The sequence below is a fragment of the Rhinolophus hipposideros genome (genome assembly GCF_964194185.1).
Source record: "Rhinolophus hipposideros genome assembly, chromosome: 2".
Lineage (NCBI taxonomy): Eukaryota > Metazoa > Chordata > Mammalia > Chiroptera > Rhinolophidae > Rhinolophus > Rhinolophus hipposideros.
In genome coordinates this window covers 95,347,036-95,370,389 of record NC_138048.1, presented here as the reverse complement: position 1 = coordinate 95,370,389, position 23,354 = coordinate 95,347,036, and the positions used below count along the sequence as shown (strand labels likewise).

Sequence of the window (23,354 nt, the reverse complement as noted above, 5' to 3'; positions counted from 1 at the left end):
CTAATAACTGACTCCTCCGGGAGAGGAAACATTAAAGACTCACTGGAATAATCTCCAAGTATGGAGTGTATTTCTAAGTTAATGTAGATTGAAACTCCAGCTTTCAATGGAGATTACTTAGCTCTAAATAATAAAGTCTACCTCAGATTTGAAGAGGTTCATATTTTCAATGATTGTCTCATTGACTACAATTATCTATCAGCCAGAGTTAAGAAAAACAGACAAGTTACACCCACTTCGTCTATCTGCCAGTGACTTCTGACAAATATTTGTAGAGAAAGTATGTTACATGTCCAAATGAGCTGACGTCTGATTCAATAGTTATGTATGTTTTGAGAAAAAGGATGGAAAAAAGTTTTTATGTACATTCCTTATGCAAAGAACACAATTTTAACATAATATTAAAATTCTCAATGAAGAGCAAAGGTGATATATTAATAAGTTAACAAGAGAATCTGCTAGAAGTTCCACATATAAATATGACTCCATAAACAAAATACTGAATTTTGCATTAGGTGATTTCAATAGTGCTTTTTACGTCAATCTGTATATGTACAATTTGACATATGAAAATGAATCAACTTCTAAATTTAACACATCCTAAGGAAGATAATTTCCTATCCTTACTCATGTCCTTTCTCTCAGTCCCTATAGAAAAGAGTGGGTACCTTCTACTTGCAATCTGTCTTCTGTATCAATTTCCTAATCCTTCCTTCCTTTTCTAAACTTTTCCCTATCATCTTCAATTTGAGGGAGCAAATTGCAGATAAATGTGAGAATAACAATTTCTCCTGTTCCTCCTTTATCAGTTCTTCCTCTTCTCCAGTCTTCATGTTGGAGTGCCTTAAGGCTCAATCTTTTCTTCTATCCTATATCTATCTACACTTACTTCCTTGGTTATGTCATTTGGCCTCATAGTACTAAGTACCATTTATATGCTAATGCCTCCCAAAGTTATATAATCTCCATTCCAAACCTCTTTCCTGAATTACAGTTTTATTTGATCCTTCTGTCTACTAGACATCCACCTCTTGGATACCTAATAGATATCTCAAATTTAACATGTCTAAAGCAGTACTTCTGACCGTCACTCCAAATCCTCCTCGACTTGCAGCATCTGCTCTCCTAATTAATGGCATATGTAGCCCTCCAATTGCTCAAGTCAAAAATCTTGGAGTCATTCTTGACTCTTTTCTTTCCTTCAAACCTACATGCAATCTACCAGGAAAACTTCTCAGCTCCATCTTCAAAATAGATAAGGTATCTGACGACTTCTCACAGTACCCACTGTTCCTTTCCTGGTAGAAGCCGCCATCAGCTCTCATCTCTATTATTGTAATAACATCCTAACTCCTCTCCCAGCATCCCCCCCTTGACCCCTCCTTGACCCACCCCCTTGACCCCACTGTTCTCAACACAGTAGCCAGAGTGAACCTCTTAAAATAGTGATCAGATCATATAGCTCCTCTGCTCAAAATCTCTAATGGCTTCCCATTTCCCCCAGAGGAAGAGTCAGAGCCTGTGGTTCCTCATTTTATCCAAAATAAAAGGCAAATTCTTTACCAGGGCCTGTAAGGCAATATATGATTTGTACCCCTTCTTTCTCTAACCTCATTTCCTCTACTCTCCTTTTTGCCACTCTGGCTCCAGTCACACATTTTCCCTTGCTTCAAGACTTTGATCAAATATCACCTTCTGAGTGAGGCCTGCCCTGATCACCCTATTTAAGATTGTAATACGTCCCTTCCCACAGCACCCCAATTCTCCTTACTGTACATTTTCTCCCAGACTGTTTTTAACGTTCTAATATAACATATAGCTTACCTAATCATTACATTGATTATTGTCCATCCCCTCTTTCTAGAATACTAGCTCCATGTGGCAGGGATCTTTGTCTATTTTGTTCACTACTCAATCTCAAGCACGTAAGACTTGGACTGGAACATAATGGGCAGTCAGCAGACATGGCTGAAGGAATGAAGAACACAAGTCATCACGAGACCTGAGTTAGTTATTTATCAACACCTAGGGAATTTACCTTAAATTCCACCGAAGAGTATTAGCTTTTACTCACTACAAAAGCAATTCACAATGTTGAATCTTCCCAATTTACTGAGAATATTGTTGGAGTTAGTGTGGGGGTATAAGGAATACATAGGGGGAATTATTTGTCATTCTTTACCTCTCCCCATTTTTATCTCGTCAATCCATAACCCAAGAAAAAAACAGAGAGGAGTTAGACAGAGACGTCAATTGGAGAGAAGGTAAGTACTATGCAGATAACATTCCGGATACACATTTGCTTGACCAAGAAAAGTGTATTTAAAATTTTTTAAATGTTTTTTAAAAAATTACAAAATTCACATAGAACATACAAAATATTTTAATGTAAAGACTTGTGCTTTCTTGGGTTTGAGGTTTCCATTTTATGTATGGAAACATGTTTTTAAAACTTTATAGTAGTAACACCATCTATACTTGCAGATCACAGATGCATGTCACATTTTTAGTAAATGCATTGTTCTGGGAACTGAATAATGTAAGAAATATGATAAACCTTTTGGTAGAAGCATTTTACTGCAAAACGACTGGGTCTTCGAAACATAATGTGCTTAATTACTTCTCATTTCCCTCTCGAAGACACTAATTAAGCTTTTACTTAAAGGATAGGGAAACAACATAGAGTAGTACTGAATGCTTTTCAAAATCTTTCATGTGTGGAAATACAGAACATTTTTACTCACATTAATTAATGGTGTGATAATTGAGATAACCCAAGTTACTCTATAGTCCCACTGCCTAAAGGCTACATAAGTAAGTAGAAAATAATTTAGTAAAGGTTATTTCATCCATTGGTGAAAGCACTCAGTGGGAAACCCCACAGTGAACATAATTACTCTATACTGGGGAGGAGATTACCAAGAAAATGTAATCTGCCACCCCTGACCCTTTGTTGAACAGTGACTTTCCAAAATAGTTTTTTTATTCCTGCCATGTTGGGTAGAATGAATGAAGTTCTGCTTAATTACAATTATTTTTAAAACCATCAGTGTAAAAATAATTATTTACCAAGTCTTATATTTCTACTACTTTCCAGAACTTCAATGTAAACAAAGAAAATTGATCATATTAACTCTTTTTTAGAAATAAGTTTAGATGAAATGCACCTGAAAGAATGTAGAAAGACCATAACAAAAGTCTTTGCAAAGATATAAAAATCAGTGAAATGCAAACAAGGGATTTCAATACTATCAAGAAAATTACATTATTGAGTCCCTCAATGAGTGATTTATGATGATAGATGTGTGTGTGTGTGTGTGTGTGTGTGTGTGTGTGTGTGTGTGTGAGAGAGAGAGAGAGAGAGAGAGAGAGAGAGAGAGAGAGAGAGAGAGAGAGAGAGAGAAAGAAAATGGAGAAGGAGGCCGAGGTTCTTGATAATAGAAAAATGCCAAAGGATACATGCAGGGAGGAGTTGTGGAGTTGGAAAATTGTTCATTCTAAAACCATCCTAAGAAAGGCTTAGAACAAGAATCATCCATTGATGCTAAATCGGGGAGGGGGCCAGGGAAGATTGCCGAGGAGCAGGATATTTGCATGCTCTTAAAGTATCTACTTCCAGATATCTTGTTATAAAATTGGAGAAACTATATACTATCTTGACTAAGAAGTTAAAATTAATATCACCAAAGAGAGAAAAAATGGACAGCATATATCTCTGGGTGTTACCCTGAAGATGACATAGCTTTATGTGTATAATGGTCCTCTGGAAGTTCACAGCCTTAGCATGAATAAATATCTATCTAATCCAGGTTGAGGAACATTCTATAAAATAACTGGCTTGTAATTTTTAAAATATTTCATTAAGAAATCAACACTCCATTTGCATCATTGAATTAACATCTGAGGGCAACTTTATTAATATATATGCTGAACATGGGAAGACTTCCACGTACTCATCAGAGGATTTGGTGATATGAGGATGGTCTCTTCTGATTGTGCCTATTTTCTTAGTGAAGTAAGGAGTCTTGTGCTGAAAATGGATTGAGGAGGTGTTTGTAGTTAAGGAGAAAGAAAAAAGATGAAACAGTAATCTCAGAGAACAGAGGGGTGGCGAAATGCCTAAAGAAATGCGTAATGTGGGAGCATTGCCAATGGCCTCCACACTTAAGAATATGGTCATTCATTTAAAGTGAGATCAATCTGCATGACTGTGCATTTTTATCTAGCTAATTAAGCTCCTATATACAATTCAGGGATAGCCAAAATGTTGCAATTCACCAGGCAATGGGGAAAGAAAGGAATAAGAAAGTTGACAATAGATGCACAGAAATAATTTTAATGATGGACCATAAATTAAAGCAGAATAAAGACATGAAGACAGAAAAAGGTGATACCGGCTTACATTTTTTAAATATCATCAGTACATTGGAAATGCAGATCAGGTCCAAGATGTTTTGGAATGTGTATTCTAGAAAGATAAAGAGAGGTGGTCAGATTTACAAAATGGTACCATTATGAGAAAAATATTTTTGAAGGCAGAAAGTCCAAGGGACTGAGAGGCAGGATTACATGTATTTGAAAATGATTAAAGAAGATAATTCAGGTGATAGAAACAAACTTTAACACTTCATGAAGTGGACAGTCTTCATGCAGAGAATTGTAAAATGGGCAGAAGAGAGGCAGCTTTTATAAGATAAAGAATAAAGATTGAGGAAGAGAAAAGTAGAAACTATCTGACTGGCTGGGGCCACACAGTCAAACTTGTTTGGGTGAGAAGGAACTAGGAAGTAAGTATAGAGCCCAAAGCTGGCTTTGTGTTTGGGAGTTAGCTGACTGGATATGTATCCTGAGTTTCTGGTCAAGCAGAGCATTACAGAGACGTGAGTGTTATCTAAGCTCCTGTTTGCCGATGTGGCACACTGGGCAAGAGGGGCTCCATCTTGGGGCTAGAAATTTATTTCAACACATGGATGTTGACAACACCAAAAATGATAATAGAAGTCATGATGCAGAGAAAGATAATGTGTCTCATGCTAAATCTTCAATGAATGAGACTTTGGGGCAGAGAGGACCACAGATATTGATAACAAGGAGGAGTAAAAAGCAGTATGATTTCATGGCACATGCTACAAAAGAGCTCAGGTTTTTAAAGAGGAAGAATAGATAATGGCTTGAAAAATGGCTGTGAGAATTATAGAGAGCACTCAGTGCACCTCCTAACCTTAAAGGATGTAGGATGTGGAAGACAAACAGCCCTTTCATAGTGTTACAGAGGAAGCTGTCCTCTTATAGAAAATCAGATTTTAATTGAAATAGAAAAGTGAAGTGAATATTCACTTCCAGTCCGAGATAATGATCTCATGCATTCTTCTCTCTTCTCAAAACTCAAAAACCCCTCAGCCTTTCTCAGTCTCAGCAGATGATTTCTCAGATCTCACTTCTCTGAGAAAACAGACACAATCAGAAGAGAACTTCCTCATATTCTGAGCTACAGTAACGTGTCAAGGAATGTAAAGAGGATGAGGATAGAAAGGCTTTTCTGATGACAGACTTTCGTTCTGAGCACAGTGAAAGGAGCTGGGGAAAGTTTGGAAAATTAACAGGCTCAGATGTGTAAAGGCTCCAGAGTTAAAGATCTGCAATGTAGGATACTCTAGGAGCTTGTCTTTTTCATGGTGACTGGAGTTGTCTTGATGTTATCTGAGGGGAAGGGGAATGATAGGTTCTAATGATATCATTCATCAGGAACTGCATTTAGGCCATTATAGAGGAGAAATGGGCAGGATTGTCTTTGTGTGCTGGGGGTGGAGACAGTGGTCTTGCCAGAAGCTCTGTGGGCTCTGAGTGGGGTTCAGGTGAATCACGAGTAGTGGGGTTTGAGGGAGGATGAAGGACAAAGCATTCTCCCAGCAATAATATTAGAAGTTGTCATTACAAAAAAGTCATGAGTGATAGAGGTGTTAGCTAACACTAAGGTATATTAAAAGATAAACTGGGGCATATTAAACATTTAATAGTTTGAATAAAACTTGATTCCAATTGGGCAGACCAAAGAGGAAGTGATTAAGAATAACCTGCCTTACATAGAGAAAGTGTGGAAACAGAGAAAGGAAATTATTTGATTGGCTAGAGCTTAAAGCCAATTTGGCCATTTGTGATAGATTGTCCTTAGCCTTTTGATTTTTTAACTCTGAGGCATTTAGAGGCTTAGATTTTGGTTGAGCCACCTCAGTCTAATGGCCTCCTTGCTCAATTAATTTAAGAGGTAGTAATCATATTGCAATGTATAAATGGATCAAATTAACATATCATACACCTTAAATTTATACAATGTTCTATGTCAATTACGTCTCAATAAAAACATTTTTAAATACATTTAAAAAAAATGTCACGGGATTCACCTGTCCTACCAGATATTAAACCATTTAAAATCAATAATAATTAAAATGAGTTGTTCCTGCTACAAAAAGATATGCCCTTAGTCATGGGAACAGAGCATGTAGATTAAAATTTTACAAACTCTAAAGGAGAGATAACAAAACTGTGAAAAGTGAGGATTGAGAGGCCACATTTAGATAATTTGACTTAACCAAAGGTTAGAACCTAGAAAAAATAAACTTTGATGCAAAAATGTACCAAATAAAATAATAGATGTAAGGAAACATTAAATATACATTTTAAATGGAAAAACTCAAAAATAGATTGATTATATATGTCAGATATCTGAAAAAGAAGACACATTTTTAAGCTCTGAAACAATACAGAAGAGATCAAAAAGATAAAGAATCATATATTTTGTTAGATACAAAGTTTTAAACTTAAGTATGTCAATAAACTAAAAATAATATAATTAATCATTTTGACAAAGAACTACTTTTAAAAAGTCATATGAACATGATATATAATTTTGTACACTTATTTATATCTTATCTTAATTATATCTTAATTCTAATTAAGATCCCAGTTTATAAATTATCAGTAGAAACAAACAAAAAATATCACCTAACATGAATTACAAATAGTAAACAAGATGTAGAACAATCTAGTAAACAAGATGTAGAACAAATTTAGCTACTATCAATGTACAGTAAAGAGCGATATTTTTTTCACTATTAAATAACCAAAATAGTAAGTGATAGCCAGTTAGTTTATTCCTGGAATTTTATTCTAAAGAACTAATTCAAAATAGTAAAAAGTTTATGTTAGAAGGATATCCATCACTCCATTATTTATAATAATAAAAAATTGTTAATCTCAAAACAAGTGAATGGCCACTTGAATAACATGCAGCTATTAACAATAAAATTTATGAAGAACATATACCAGAATGAAAAAGACTTTGTTATAATATAAAGTAAAAAAAACATATACCATTTTACATGACTACAAGAATATAAAAAACACAAATGACCAGAAGAGAATACATAAAAACAATACTTGTTAAATTGTGGTGACAACATTATGAATGATTTTCCTCTGTTCCTAAATTTTCTAAAATAATGTTGTATAGTTTTAATAATACCAAGCATCTTCCCTTTACATATGCTTTAGAAATGTTGGCCTGTGTGGATGAAAAACATTGAATTTCTTCTATGAATTTCATAGCATCCTTAGATTTTGTAATATTGTAGACAACTACAATGACATTAAGGATAAATGGCCTATTTGCTCTACTTAAATCAGAAAATTGGAATGCTGGTTATGAAAGAATTTCAAAGACAGCTGTATCATCCATATATCTTTTAAAATCATTTAACCTTTAAGGAAGAATGAAACCTATCAGAGTTAATCCGGAATCCTAAAAATTGATACCTTGAAAAGTTTGCTTCCTAATGAAGCCTTACTATCTGCAAGAAAGAAAGCACAGTCCACAGTTATACAAGTATCATTTCAAAATGTCTTCTAGTAGCTATCACTATAAAAGATGTGTCATGTTTATTTCATGATGGACAGTCCTCAAGATATCACTCTTCGGCATTGTATTATCACTTTCTCAAAATTCAAAGGCTATATGAATGAAAGAACACTGTTTCACATTTTCAATTTTCATGTTCAACATGCTGCTGTAAATACCATGGGGAATCTCACTGAAATGTCCTCCAGCAGTTTTTATGCAGATGGCAGAACATAAATGCTTTGTTACCGAGGCATAAAAAACACACTGTGGCTTCATGACAGCAAATGATGATGCAGGGTCGATCTGCAGAAACATTCGGTGTGTGTCCCACACGTGGGAGGCAGGGAAAAGTTTCAATGTAAAACCAACTTAGAAGCACATGCTTATAAGAAACAGTTCAATGGGTATCCAGCTGTAACTTCCCATTTTACATGGAGGCTGCATTTCTTGGCTTGGACAAAGCTTATTATAAATCTCTTCATCTCAGTCCTCCTAGATATAAAGAAGCAAAGCAGTGGGTATAATGCAATAAGAATGTGTGTTTAGACTCCACAGAGGGTTATTCCATTTTGTTGTACAGAATAAAGCTGGGACTAGCCCCATCTCCAAAAGTCTAAAGCAGTCATGAAGAAGCGGTATGCATCATTGCTGCTTTCTCCACAGAGTTGTGTCCTCCGTCTCAAGCCCTTAGTTTATTCAGCCCATTAGAGACTTTGCAAAGACTTTGTGCACCAGAGAAGTCCTTGGAGGACATCCTACCCCATTTAGTGTCTCCATCTTCCTCTTCTCTTGGCTGACTCAATTCTGCTTCCTCACCTCACAGAGTATAGGCAAGTCAGTGAATGGTTCAAATCATTAAGCTCCTGGTAAAGACAGCCAAGTCAAGGGGTCCAGAAGAAACATAGTTTGAATGTGCATGTCAGGTGGAGCCCAGTGTTTATATGGGCATATTGATCAGAACACTATCATAATCTTCTTGGTAGGGGCACAACTTAGAAGCCATCTTAGAAATAAGTTTGTTGAAAGGTTGCTTGTTCTTTCCTCCCATTCCAATGCTACAAGTCTGGCCTTTTATTTTTTTCCATTATTATGACAGTAGTCTTGTTGATTTAGGCTACATTCACAGTAGGCAATTAAGGCATGTCCATTCCAACTAGAATCATGATCTTGATGATGATTCAACTACTGGTAAGTCATCAGAGGGCTTGCTGAGGGTTTGCTCAGATGTTGCAAAATGATTTGGTTCTTAAAGACATGGAGTACTAATGGGCTACCTCTCTTCCAACCATTAAGATGGGATTGAGATCACTACAAAACAGACATCCATACACAGTCATAATAAAGTATATTATATGTGATTTAAGAATATATTGAATATATTACACTAAAAATTAATTTAAGAAAATTTTCCAAATAGGATTTAGGAAACAAAATTCTTCATCCCATTTGCAAACCTATTTGTCCTCCTTTTACGTTTTTTTCCTTATTCCTGTAATGGCTCCCTGACCTTACAAGTTATGGGAGCCCAGTATTGGGTGTCCAAAACCTTGACACCTTCTTTCACTCCCTACCCCTTTCTCCACCTCCCAAGTCATCACCTAAACACTCAGCTGCCCGGGAGCTCTTATGACTTCCCCCCCAACTGCCATGAGTCCCTTGTAACCCCTCACATATGCTTTTACATCATCTCACCTTTTCTTTCATCCACCTCAATCCATACTTCAGAGTCATCTTCCCAAAGCACATTCATTAGCATATTCAAAAACCCTCTGATCATTGCCCATCACACACTTTTTATATGATAGTCAAAGCCCAACATAATGATGATACTGTCAAATTCCTCCAAGTCTTTCCCATTTCTTTCCTTCATTTATAATACTTTTTGCTTCGAACAAAAATGTTCTCTTGCTTCTGTGCCTTTGCTCAAACTTGAATTATCCCATAGCTTCTTCTCTCTCTGACCCTTCAATATCAAATTTCCAAGAAAATTACCCTGAGCCACCAATTCTAAATAATTTGGCCAATGGCACCACTTTTTACAACACTCACTCTTTTATACATGTGTGTCCTCACCCTGATAAAATGAAGATTTTTGCAGGCAAAAATTTTGTCCTCTTTCACGTTTCCCAGCCCAGTGGCTTAAACATGGTAGACATTCAAATGTTTGCTAACTGCCTGATGCTGTTTTCCTTTCCTTTTTCAGTCCCACCGCCCCCCTATAATTATGACCATGAGATGGAATACTGTGCAGAATTGCCTCCTCCCTACTCCCTGACACCACAACCTTCAGCACAGCGTTCTCCACCCCCTCCTTATCCTGGAAATTCCCAGAAACAATCCTCCCGGAACAGAATATGTGCCAATCTGAGATCTTTCCCGGAGTAAAATGCCTACTCAGAAACAGATAGGATTTCTGTAAGAAATACTGTTTTGGGACAAACAATATATCAAGTGGAATGTTCAGGCTAAGAAATACGGGGATTTTACCCCTCTCAGAGCTGACCCCATCTGGAGTTATGTTTGGTTTGATAAGACCACATTTGAAGAGATCTGCTGATCACCGTAAGCACATTTGGAGAAGAGTAATGAGATAGACAAAACATCTGAAAAGCATGTTCCTTAAGGAAATTGCACTACTGATCCTGGAAAAGAGAAGATTAATGTAAGACAGGAAAATAGCCTGGACTACATAAAGAAACCACTGTGTTCTATATTCTATATAGCTTTAAAAGTCAGAACTAGAATTGTCCATTCCTTCATTCATCAATAAATGCAGATCAAGCACATAAGAACCTACTCTGTGCCTTACACTGTTTGAAGCCCTGGATGGAAGTTGCAGTACCTTTGATTTCAGTATAAGAACAGGGAACTTTGATTTCAGTATAATAAAAAGCAATTGGAGATTTTGTGAAGCGCTCTGGTACCAAGACTTCAACGAGAACCTGTGCTGACTGTCGGGTAGTGACATGCTCTAGAAGGGATAGCTGAATCAAATGGCACAAGGGTCCACCGGGCACACAAAAGCTCTGCTCATATTTTAGGTAGGAATGGGGTAAATTTGTGTGCCCCCAGGAATGAATACAACTGGAGTTAACTGGAGAGTTAAACAGGATCAAAGGAATTCAATAGCTCCTTGAAGCCAAGAACTCTTCAATGCTAGCTTCTGCCATCTAAAAATCATCTGATTTTAATTAGAGTATTATGACAAGGTTATTCCTTATTCCAACGTGGGGGGAAAATTGTGTCAAGTTCCATAAGCAACAGATTCTTCACTCCAGATTAAAAGAGATTAGAAGCCAAATAGTCCCACGGGATTTTATATCAGGGAGTAAAAATCTCAGGACTTGACCATGAAGATACATAAGTTTATAAAAGAAGAGGGAAAAATGAAGTTTGGATTCTGCTCTGTGTAATTCCATTCATAGGTAGCTTAGACAAATTTCTGTTTCTCTTTTGTGATATTTTGATAATCTGTTCCCTTGAAAAAAGGATAATTAATGGAAAGGTTAAGATATCAAATTGTTGCCTTTTGCCAAAATCCAAATGTTATGAAGTGCCTATCTTTAGGTGCAAAAGTTGTTAATAAGTAGTACTAATGTGCCATATTTTGCTGTAAGTGACCTTAGCATTTATATTTTTATGTTGGTCCTTTTCATGTACTTAAAATTTACATTGAAAAAATTTTGGAAATAGACGATGAAATTTTTGTATTACTTGCAATTAAATCTAAAATTTTTAATCCAATATCATTATGATTCAGTGAACTCCCAAAACAATGCTAAGAATTTTACTGAATAAAACAATTAAAAGAAATATCTTAAGGTATATAGTGCCTGTATTTGTAGATAGGAAATCTAGTAGCTAATACAACAAGCATATTTTACTTTCAAATATATGGATCTGACTGAAATATGGTTTCACTGCCAGTGAGATCTAAAATCTAGATTTGTTTTGAAGAACTTACTTGATTTTCAGGCACTGATTTTTTTTTTTATGAAGATACAATGCATTCAACAGTTTCAGCCTATTCTAATGACTGAGATTTTGGCACACTTTTAACAGTGCTTTAATGTATTTCTCTTCTGAAAGTGTGATCAGACCCAATTACACCATAGCTTTGCAACTCAAAGTGCCAGGGTCTCTGTGATTTTCAGAATGTTGGTTGCAAATGCACCATATATTTCTTAAGAAAAACAGAGAAGACAAAACCAGTGGAAACTGAATTCTCATCATCTTCACTGTCAATAAACATTTATTGCAGACTTCCTATGTTCTGTAAACATTACCCACATAGGAGCCATTTCAGTGCACATCATCTCTCTTCTTAGAGGGATTTATGGCCTCCCATAAGGTATATCACAGACCCATAGATCTACAATAGATGAGTATTTTTATTATTTGTATTTAGTGTCACCAGAGCATAAATGTGCACGTTATCAGTATAGACTTTTGGAGTTCACTGATTATTTTCATACATGACACATCTTGGGGGGAAATAGTATATCATGTGAAAGCTTTGAATTATGGTTATTTAAAAACTAATGTATTTGCTGAGGCCAAAATGTTTACAATAAGCAAATAAAATGAAACAACCCATTATAATAAGGGTTATATTTTAACTGCCTTGTGTCCATTTTGTTTCACCCTCCATTCCTGCTGATTTAATCTCTTCTGTACAAGAAACACAGGACTAGAGCCAAACAGATTTTTGGGGGGGGGTATTTTTATTTATTAAATAAACAACGAACATTTTATCCAGATAGGTGAAGGTGTCAGGCCCTGAAATATTAGATAATTTAATCAAAATCAGATCACTAATAAAATTTACAACATATTAAATATTTTATACTCTGAAAACTAGAACTAATTAATACCAAATCCCATAAGACTTTCTCTAGTAAGCCTATTTCAAGTTGTTTCTTCTGACAGGATACAAGACAAGCACCCAGTTTTCTTGAGTTTTAAAAGGATATTTCCTTTGACCCACTTGAATAACCAATAAAGACATAAGTCCAATTGGTAAAGTGAAAAGGGGGTCGGACTTTTTTTTTTTTTTATTTATTAGTTTCAGGTGTACAAGACAAGGTAATACTTAGACGTTCATCATTTATATCCCTCACACAGTGAACCCCCCTCCCCCCATCCACTATCCCTCCGACCTCACACTGAACCATCACATTATATATATAAAATTATAGTTGGCATTCATTAATATTTAGCTTCTGGTGTACAATGCCATGATCAGGTATCCACAGTATCCCTGAGGTGGTCTCCCAAATAGGACGCATGTCCATCGGATACCCAACAAAATCTTTACCACATTATAGAATACCTTCCCCAAATTAATTTTCAAAAAAACCCTGAGGCCATCTTGTGGTTACCAGCTGCTTCCAAATCCCTTCACCTTTCCCCTTATCCCCAACCCCCCCCCCACACCCATCTAACAACTCTCGGTTTTTCCTTTGTGTCCCCAAAACTGTTTCTGATTAGTTTATTCACATAGTCTTTTCTTTAGATTCCATATATAAGTGAGATCATATGGTACTTGTCTTTCTCTTTCTGACTTATTTCACTTAACATAATGTTCTCTAGATCCAGCCATGTTGTTGCAAATGATAAGATTTCTTTCTTCTTTATGGCTGCGTAATACTCCATTGTATAAATGTACCACAGCTTCTTAATCCAGTCATCTACCGATGGGCATTTCGGTTGTTTCCATATCTTGGCTATTGTGTAAAGTGCTGCAATAAACATAGGAGTGCATACAGATTTTTGAATTGGAGTTTTGGATTTCTCCGGGTAGATGCCTAGGAGTGGAATTACTGGATCATAGGGTAGTTCCATTTTCAGATTCCTGAGATACCTCCATACTGTTTTCCATAGTGGCTGCACTAATCTGCAATCCCACCAACAGTGCACTAGCGTGGTCGGACTTTTTTTTAACCCTGTATCCTGCCTGTGTGATTTAAGATGGCCCACTTCATCTCTCTAAAATTCAACTTTCTGTTCTGGAAAATGTAAATCATATAATGGGCTTCATTGGGAAAATTGAGTGAATACATACAAAATTCTAAGTATAATGCTTGGCACATAGAAAATATTCTATAAATATTAACCAAAAATAAATTAACAAAAGAATAACATAAGAATGGCAGCCTCTGGGCCTGCAGTATGCGACACATTAGCCACCAGTTACATGTGGTTATTCAAATTTAAATGAATTAACATTAAACTAAATGAAAAATTCAGTCTCACTAGCCACAATTTCAAATGCTAGATAGCCTCATATGGTTAGCGGCTACTTTATTGGGAAGTGATGCTCTAGAAAAATCCTCTATGCAAAATGCAGTGAAGTAGCAGGAGGAGTTGCAGAAGAACCACTGAAGTCATCATGTCCAGGAAAAACTGTGGACCTTGTCAGTTAATGGTGACGTCCGTCAGGATGATGTGTGAAGAGGCCATTGCTACAGGAGTAAGGCGATGATCTGCATGACAACCATGAGCAATGAGAAGCCCACTAAGGCTCTCCTTAGGGCCAGGGGTGGGGCAGGTATCACAGGAACTGAAGGGCTGAATGCAGTCGAGAGAACCTGGACTTGCCCAGGAGCTGTGAGACAGAACCACAGCCTATTGTCGGACTCTAATCAAGTCTGCAGCTGCCCTGCTCAGCTCTCAAACCCATTACAAGAGCAGGCAGGGCCGTCCACATCTTCCTAAGGTATAGCGCGGAGGTGTACTTACTCTTCTATTATTTCACAATCTTGTTCCTACCACCGAATGAATGCAGTACCCACCACTCATCCAGTCTATTCTCAACTGGTCCTTGTTTAGCCAAATTCGTTTTGCCAATGTTTGGCTGTAGCTGAGAAAGGATCAGGCACGCATCACACTATATGAGTCCACCAAGCAGTAGAGCTCTGGGTGCTATTGTTTTATTTTTAACTTATTTAAAACAACCTAACACCAGACTGTCAGAGTCATATGACCATCTTACTAATCAGCAGGGAGGCTGCTCAGGACGACCAGATCCTTAATCAGAACCTGGTTGAAATGTGCAATTTTAATTATTTAGTCACAGGCCCAAGCTGCAAGGGATGTAGCTGAAATGTGTAAGTTCAGTGCTCTTCTGGGACAACCCCACTGTGTGATATTGTTCCCTTCAAACTGTGTCAGGACCTCCAGAAAAGAAGAGTGTCAGAACTAGCTTTAAAAAGATCTTACATGTGATTCTGATGGCCACCGTAGTCCCAACCCTGCCCTTCCCTCTTATGATATGTCAATGCAGAGGAAAGAACTAAGGCTTCAGAGTAGGACACAGTTGGGTTTTTCTCTCTCTCATTTCTGTCACCTTCTAGCTATGTGTTCTGAGCCAATTAACAGAGTTTCCATAATCTCAGTTTACACAGAATATGTGATTACCACCACTCTTGCCTGGTTGTTGCATGATTATAAACAGTACACGTAGAACATCTGTCATAAAGATTCTATCCGGATTGGTAACTCAGACAAACACAAAAATATATACTGATTCTCTTTCCAAACTTTGTACCTCCATTTCCAAGCCTTAGCACTTCTATAAACAAGTGTAACAGTTATCCATTGCTGTGGAACAAAGCCTCTGAACACTTAGTGGCTTGAGACAACAGCATTTATTATCTCAGCTTCTGTAGGCCTGGAATCTGCATAATTTAGCTGGGTCCTCTGGCTTAGGGACTTTTCCAGGCTGTAGTCATCTCAGTACGAACTGAGGAAGGATTTGCCTCCAAGCTCCCACGCATGTGTGAGCACTGACAGGATTCTATACCTTGCAGGCTTTTAGACTGAGGGCCTCAGTGACTGTTGGCCAGGGACTCACTGGCTGTTGGCCAGGGACCACCCTCAATTCCTTACCATATGGGCCTCTTCATAGGGCAAGTCAAAATATATCCGCTTGCTTCCCTAGAGCAAGCAAGTAAGCAGAAACATAGAGTGAGAGAGCATGCCAGCAAAACCTAGTGTTAGCAAGAGAAGAGTCACAGACCTTTAAAACCTAATCTGAGAAGTGTCATCCCATCACTTTTGCCATGTCCTATTCCTTAGACTCAGGTCACTGGGTCCAGTTTGCACAAAAGAGGAGAGGATTGTACGAGGGTGCAGATACCAGGAAGTGAGAGCATCAGGAGCCATCTTAGTAGTTGGCCAACCTTCACAGGGATAGTTCATCTCATTCTCCTTAAGCCCATTATTTGGAGTTAGGTAATCTCCTCTCTAACAGCAATGTACCAACACAACAGCTGGAAGAATCTGAGGGCCATACTTGGCTGTTCACAAATTGCTTTTAGTGAACTGATGGGTAGAATGGAGCCAGCAACAGCCACAGGCCTGAGCTACCAGGGTAAGTGCCACATTCCTAAAAAATACTGACAGTGATGCACAACATTTGTGCTGCCCATGAACTTCATTTACAAGCCACCGCATTTTGGCAGGGAAGGAAGTAGACCACATACCACATACCTTATGGGCAAGTCTTAACACAGTCTCAATGCGTTCCAAGATATTTAATCTTCATCAAGAAAAGAATTCCAAACAAGTTTCTGGATGAGTGTTCAGTGGATCAAGTTGCTACCTAACCTAATCCTGAATACCTTCACTAAAAATGGAAAACAAACCGAAGGAAACATCTGGAAGTGCAGAAACACATGCTGGGAACACATGCCTTCTCTGGATACTTAAGGAATCATTGGTTTTAAAACATTATTCACAGTTAGACTCTTTGATTCCTATTTCTACTCCGTCTCCCCTCTTCTAACCTAGTCACGAGCAACTATTGAGTGTGTACTACCTGCCATTTTTTAGTATGAAGAGGAGGCAGAGGCAGGGGGATCATTTTCTGAATTGTGTTTGGTCATGGGTGATAAGTGAATAAGAGAGCTCATATTGTTTCCATGGCCTTAAATCTTGAGATTATTATGCTAAGTGAAATAAGTCAGACAGAAAATGTCAAGAATTGTATGATTTCACTGATATGGGGGATATAAAACTGAAAACAACAAAGGAACAAGACAAACAAATGAAGAAACAAAAACTCATAGACACAGACAACAATTAGTGGTTACCAGAGGGTAAGGGGGAAAGGGGTGGTAGATGAGCATAAAAGGGATCAAATATATTGTGTTCAAAGGAGAAAACTGACTCCTTTGAACACCATATATTTGTGTGGTGACCACACAGTGTGATATACAGATGATGTATTACAGAATTGTATACCCAAAACCTATGTAACTTTACTAACAATTGTCACACCAATAAAAATGAATTAAGAAAACAATAAATAAAAAACAATATACATATATGCATATATATGTATGTATAAAATTTATTTTTTTCTGACTAAAATCCAAAGAGAACCAAAGTGATCTGATTTTCCCATTTTTGTATCTTACTGTAAATTAGTGTCTTCATTATCACACATCTTGTGTATTATCTTCTTTCTCTGAGAACAATGTGAAAGCAATTCAGAATAAGTAAGTAGCTGAAGTTCAATTCCTTCTGCTTTGCCTGTGAAAATGCATTTGGAGACCGACCCCCTGTGTCTCTCACCACCGCCTGAACACACAAGACAAACTCCTCTCCTCCTTGCCTAGGGATAGGCTTCTTCTGTGGAACCCCTGTTCATCTTTCCAGATGTAGCTAATGGGCTTATCCTCTGAGGAGAGGTCTGATCATTTCTCCAGTCAGAATGAATTGATTCCCACATCTGGGCCTTTTTGTACCTATTTTATACCCCTCTCATACCCTTTGTCACAGATTTGCTAAATGTCTATCTCCCTATGAGATCATAAATTCTTTGAGAACAAGGATTGTCTCTTGGATATTTGTTGTCCCCAGAGAGTATCTATACAATATTTGGAGCATGAAACAAATGATTGAATATATTAGGTCAGCAAATAATATTTGACATTAAAGAATGTTAAAATAACTTTAAGAATTAGAGAAAGAGAATTTATAGTGAATAGTATAAGTGGGATTCATAATCCAAGATATGGGTTAGAGAAGTGGACAAATGGTGAATAGTTTCATAGTTCTCAACTGATGGTATATGTCAACCCAGGTACAGTTGGATTGTATCATTAAGTACAGTATTAACATATGAGTGACTCACTTAGTGGGAACAGGACAACACACCAGTTTGAGAGAGGTACTGTTATAATTCTTCAGATTAAAATTGCACTTGTCCGTTTTTACAGAAAAAGAATGCCAACCAAATATCAGAAAAGAATTACCTCATAAATCATAATTCCACAAAATGGATTCCAATTTAATTTAGACTTCAGAAGCAGTAACCAAAGGATTCACTAAAGGCATTTTTACTAAAATAAGATGTCATAGTTTTCACATTACAATTTGTTCAGGGCATGTTGAAAAAACACTGACTAGTCTCCGATGAAACCCAAAGAAGACTAAAACTGCTGAAAAGGGGTCATAAAATGGCTACTGCTTTTATGCTATTATTTAATATGTATAGAGAGCAGTAAGTGCATTCAAGTCCTAAAAAGCAGAAATTCCATTGAAAATAATTGATTCTCAAGAAAATCATCCCTAGAAATATGTTACCTTAAATCATAATAATAATAGTTTGGGGGGGGGTTGGGATTTTGGGGGGGAGCATGTGCCAAGAACTGTTTCTAAGCACTTTACATTTAATCTTCCAATCTGATGATGTCGGTATTATCGTCCTCATTTTGTAGGTTTAGAAACTGTAAATGTATCACTTCATAATTCTAAAAAATTACCTTTCAGTGAAAATAAACCTTTAATGCTGCAAAGAAATATATCCATATTTACTCTTTGCTTGGGAGAGCTACCTGTGGCAATCTTGGGGCTGACCATGAAGCTGCCTTTCCATGGCTTGAGCTCCAAGCGCATGATTACACGTGTTGGAACAATGCTGATGACTCATATCCTTCACTTTGCCCTTCTGTTGCAATTCATCATTTAGTTTCCATCAGTTCCAGTTGTTACATACAGCAGGGATGAAACAAAGATTAAAAGGACCCTTTTATCTCTGATACAGCACCTGGTCCCAACAGACAACTTCACCCAGTTATCGCCTAAATTGTGACTATTCCCTATCCAGAAACCAGCATGGATTTTCTGTGGAAGCTCTGTATTTCCTCTTGACCAGAACAGAGGAATGAGTCAATATTTATGGGAAAAGGATAAAAGAAAAGGGCATCTGCAAAATGATGTGAACTTTTAACTAATTTTGAAGGAACAGCCTTGAATGTTGGTAAGTATGAATAGAAATTGCAAAAACTGGTGTGTACTTTGTATATGTCATAATATTCCTATAGAATTGGTTGTTGGTTTTGTTACACATTTTTTAGAAACTCAGACCTCTGTACAATTTTAAAAAATACATAGAAGCAATAAGCTATTAAACTAGACAACAACACTATGTCACAATACTTAGGGAAGAATTTTTAAATGAGAAAAAGGTAATAGTAATCTTTTAGATAATTCTGCATAAACAGCAGTGTTCCATAGTAATCAAGGAATAAAATAGCTTTTGCCCAGCACAAAGCTATATGTGCATGAATGTCAAAATTAAAATATTTATGAAGTCTGTGTTTCTCCAGGCCACAGCAATCTAATAAGTGCTATTTTTTCATCTTAGACCTTATTTGCTACTGTAGGACTTCCAGACTCCTGTACAACCTATAATTATATTTGGGAGTCCCAGAGGGTATTTCATATGGCCTCTCAGTTACCAGATTGCATCTTTCAGTCTTTTTCTCTCCAGCCCCCTTTTACTGATGTTATTGGCTAGACATTTGCCCACCACTAGACCACATACAGGTCACTGGGCACTGCCATGCTGCTGAGAATGACCATTAAGATATTTCGGTTGGTTTGTTGTGCCCAGCCACTAATATTGTAGGAGCTTCAACATTGCAATACCACTGCCCACTACTGCAGTGGCAGAGAGATTGTGGAAAATAACGGAGATGCTGTGTCTGCCTCTGGCTATTGTTGAAATGTACTGACCCCAGGTGTCATTAGAGTTAGGACACACACATACCTGGAGTCCTGGGCCACTGAAAAAGCAGTGTCTCCAATATGCTAAAGCTTCCTGTGTTCTCTCCGTTCCTCAACAAACCAAGAAAATGGTGCACTCTGAGCTAAATGGGAAAATACCTCTTTTTGTTTTATTGAAGACATTAGGCTTAAAGCAGCAATACTTCACGTTCCTAATATCTCATAGGCTATTTTGTGAAACTCATGCTTTCAATTTGGACCTGACATTATCTCCTCTCCCTTAAACTTAGACATGGATCTAGGAGGAAAGAACTTTAGGAAAAATTCTAGTGGTAGACATTGTGCTTTCATGATTTACAAAAATTCCACTCTCCTCTAAGATTGAAATACTTTTTCAGAACATAATTCTGGCTCTCTCTTCCCATAAGATGAACCTTGCCCAGGACACTTTACAATCTCATACAGGTAAAACCTTGGTGGACCCGCTCCACCACTCAGGCTTTCAGACACACTGGGAGAGGACAGCTGAAGCTCAACAAGGGCAACTACCTTCCGCATTGCATACAAAACACAATGATTTCAATGACTAACCCATTTCTCCCATTGAGAATAAATAGCCATAAAGTAGTCTTCAGTGAAACTACTATTTGGCCAAATTCAAATAAATGGAAAGAACGATTTTATCAAATTATTTAAATGGACTCATTATTTGTTTTAAGTTTGTATGTGAATTGACTATAATTTTGGCCATCTGTAGAGAAGTTCTTAAAAACATGTCAATAGAAACCAAAATAAGGGCCAAAATGTCTCGTTGTCATATAATGATTTTTGCGCAAATATATGGCAAGTCATAACACACCTAAAAGTGCTGGATGAACAAAGTGTCAAATAGAAATAAAAGGTAAAAGAACCGTTTGCATTAAACCTTTCTGTTTTTGCATACCTTCCCACTTGCCCTTTCAGATTCCATCTCCAGCCCTCTCCCCTCTGTCTCTGCCCCAGGACTACTGTGTTTGCCCAAAAATAAGACCTACCCTAAAACTAAGCCCCAGATAAGATTGTCAGCCAGATGGATGCATCTAGTACATTATGATGATGTTCAAGAAGAAATAATATGACTGTATTTGAATAAATGTAGATTGTTGTACGTGAAAAAATAAGACATCCCCTGAAAATACACCCCAATGCATCCTGTGGAGCAAAAATTAATATAAGACGCGGTCTTATTTCAGGGAAATACGATATAATACCTGGTGTTATTTTGGGGCAACACGATATATTGCGTGGACTGTATCATTAAGCTCCCTTGCCTATTGGGCTTCCAGTTAAGTTTGGCCAATAGGGAGACCACCCAGGAGATCAGAAAGAAAAGGGAGAACAAGGATAGGGTATTCACTTGGGGAATTTTCAGAGCTGCCCCTCTCAAACAAAGCTTCAATTCCCATAGGATGCCTTCTCCAAACAGCTATTTCTGTTAGCTCTCTCCTTTGGCCCATTCAGGCCCAAGGCTGGCACAGATTCCTCATGCTACTGTAGTACCCGTTGTAGTTTCCTTCAACTCTGCCCATGCATTTCATTAAACTCTCCACAAATTACCTACTTTGGGTGTGCTATTTGTTTCTTGCCCTGATTGAGACATTTATTCATATATATGTCATATATATATATATATATATATATATATATATATATATATATGTCATTTATATATATATATATGTCATTTATATATATATATGTCATTTATATATATATATATATATATATATATATATATATATGTCATTTAATATATTAAAATAGACCACAGTCTCTTCTCAACTGCTCTGGTTTTATTACATTTTTATTTGACAAAGCAGGCGAGACCCGAATTCTAGTCTCAGCTCTACCACTAACCAGCTTCGGGATAGTGAAGAATGCTCCAGGGCCACTATTTTCTTAAAAACAAAATGAAAGTGTTAGACTAAATAATCTCTAAGATAATTTCTAGCTCTGGGATCCTATGAGGGAACTAATAAATTACTGCATGACAGCTTTCAAGAATGAAGAAGCCAAGAAAAAGAATCACACAGACTCAGAGCTATAAGGCACCATAGGAATATTTTTACATGACACCCTTATTTCTTAGGTTAGGAAACAGACACAGAAGCAAAAAGAGTTTTGTTCAAAGTCACTGGTGATGAGCCAACTTGGTGGCAACCAGCACAACCCAAAGTCCTTGCTCTGACCCACTTCATTATGCCACTTCTCTACACAATTGTGGTTTAGTTGTTATTTGTCATGCCCTTTCCAAACTCAGGGCCTTTGTACATGCTGATCCCTGTCTTTCTCATTGATTAGGTCTTAGTTTAAATACTATACCATAAAATAAGGCTTCTCTGAAAAACTGATCCGAGTAAGTCTGTAACTAACTCTTACCACTACTCTGCATCACTATTTCCTGTGTGTTGCCTTCACAGCACTTATCCTAAGATGTAATTAAATATTGTTTGTTCACTTTATTCTGTTCCGTCCCCATGTTCCACTAGACTGTAAGCTCCCTGAGACCAGGGGCATGTCTCTTTAATGTCAGTCTATACCTAGCACCCAGTAAAATACCTGGGACAGTATAGACACTCAGTAAAAGTATATGTTGAATTCATTACTGAATGTGTTTTTGCAGAACTACAAACCAAGGTATAGACTCCAGTTGCCCAAATGCTCTGATAAGATGGAAGTTAGATTTAAGCTCAAAGATCTTATATTTGAAGTGATCATATCAAAAAACTGTCTCCCTTCCCCTCTACTCTGTTCCTACACCACCTTCCTAACAGGCATGATTCACAAGGGGGGGTGGTACCACAAATACCACCCAGCCCAGGAATCTTTGGAACAGGATTTGGCCTTTTGATTGCCAAATACCTAAGGAGATGATACTGGAACTTAGTGCATCACGAAACACAATCATAAAAAAAAAAGAAAGAAAAAAAAAGGAATATTCCTGTCCCAAAGGCCACAGGTGCCAACATTTTTCCTAAGATTTTCTTTTCTCAGGTATCTCAGAATCAACCCAGAGATAAAAATTCCTGATTACATGAAGTATCATTAATTTTAAAATGTTTCAGACAGTTAGTTAATGACCCTAACACATGCCATTAGCATGAATTGCTCAGCTGACCGTGCTGGTCTGAAGAACAAGGGCATACTCATAAATGTTCTACTTCCATTCTTTTCTTCAAACTTCAGACACCGATGGTTAAATGGCAAGAATATCTCACGTAGTGTTTTGGCCTCTCTTGTTGCCATTTGGCTTTGACAGTTTTGTGTCACCCAACTAATGGCCATATGTGCCTGCCTCCCAGGGATGGATGCAAATATCCTCTGTTCAAGTCAGGATTTATTTTTACCTGACAGCAACCTGCATTCTGTTTAGAGTGAAGCTGCATTTTATTATTGGTGA

At 37.2% G+C, this 23,354-nt stretch overlaps 1 protein-coding gene across 3 annotated transcripts in view; it reads left to right on the top strand.

Annotated features, from left to right (window-relative positions):
* Window positions 1-14,008, top strand: part of CYYR1 (cysteine and tyrosine rich 1) — a 95,101-nt gene extending 81,093 nt beyond the window's left edge. For 2 of the 3 annotated variants that reach the window (XM_081074626.1, XM_081074624.1), the window contains one exon: window positions 10,101-14,008. In XM_081074626.1, coding sequence (XP_080930752.1) covers window positions 10,101-10,282 — 182 coding nt within the window. In that variant the 3' untranslated portion in view covers window positions 10,283-14,008. Of the gene's footprint in view, window positions 1-2,219; window positions 2,265-10,100 lie in introns of all 3 variants that reach the window. The other variant, XM_081074625.1, reaches the window with a different exon arrangement.
* The last annotated feature ends 9,346 nt before the right edge of the window (window positions 14,009-23,354 follow it).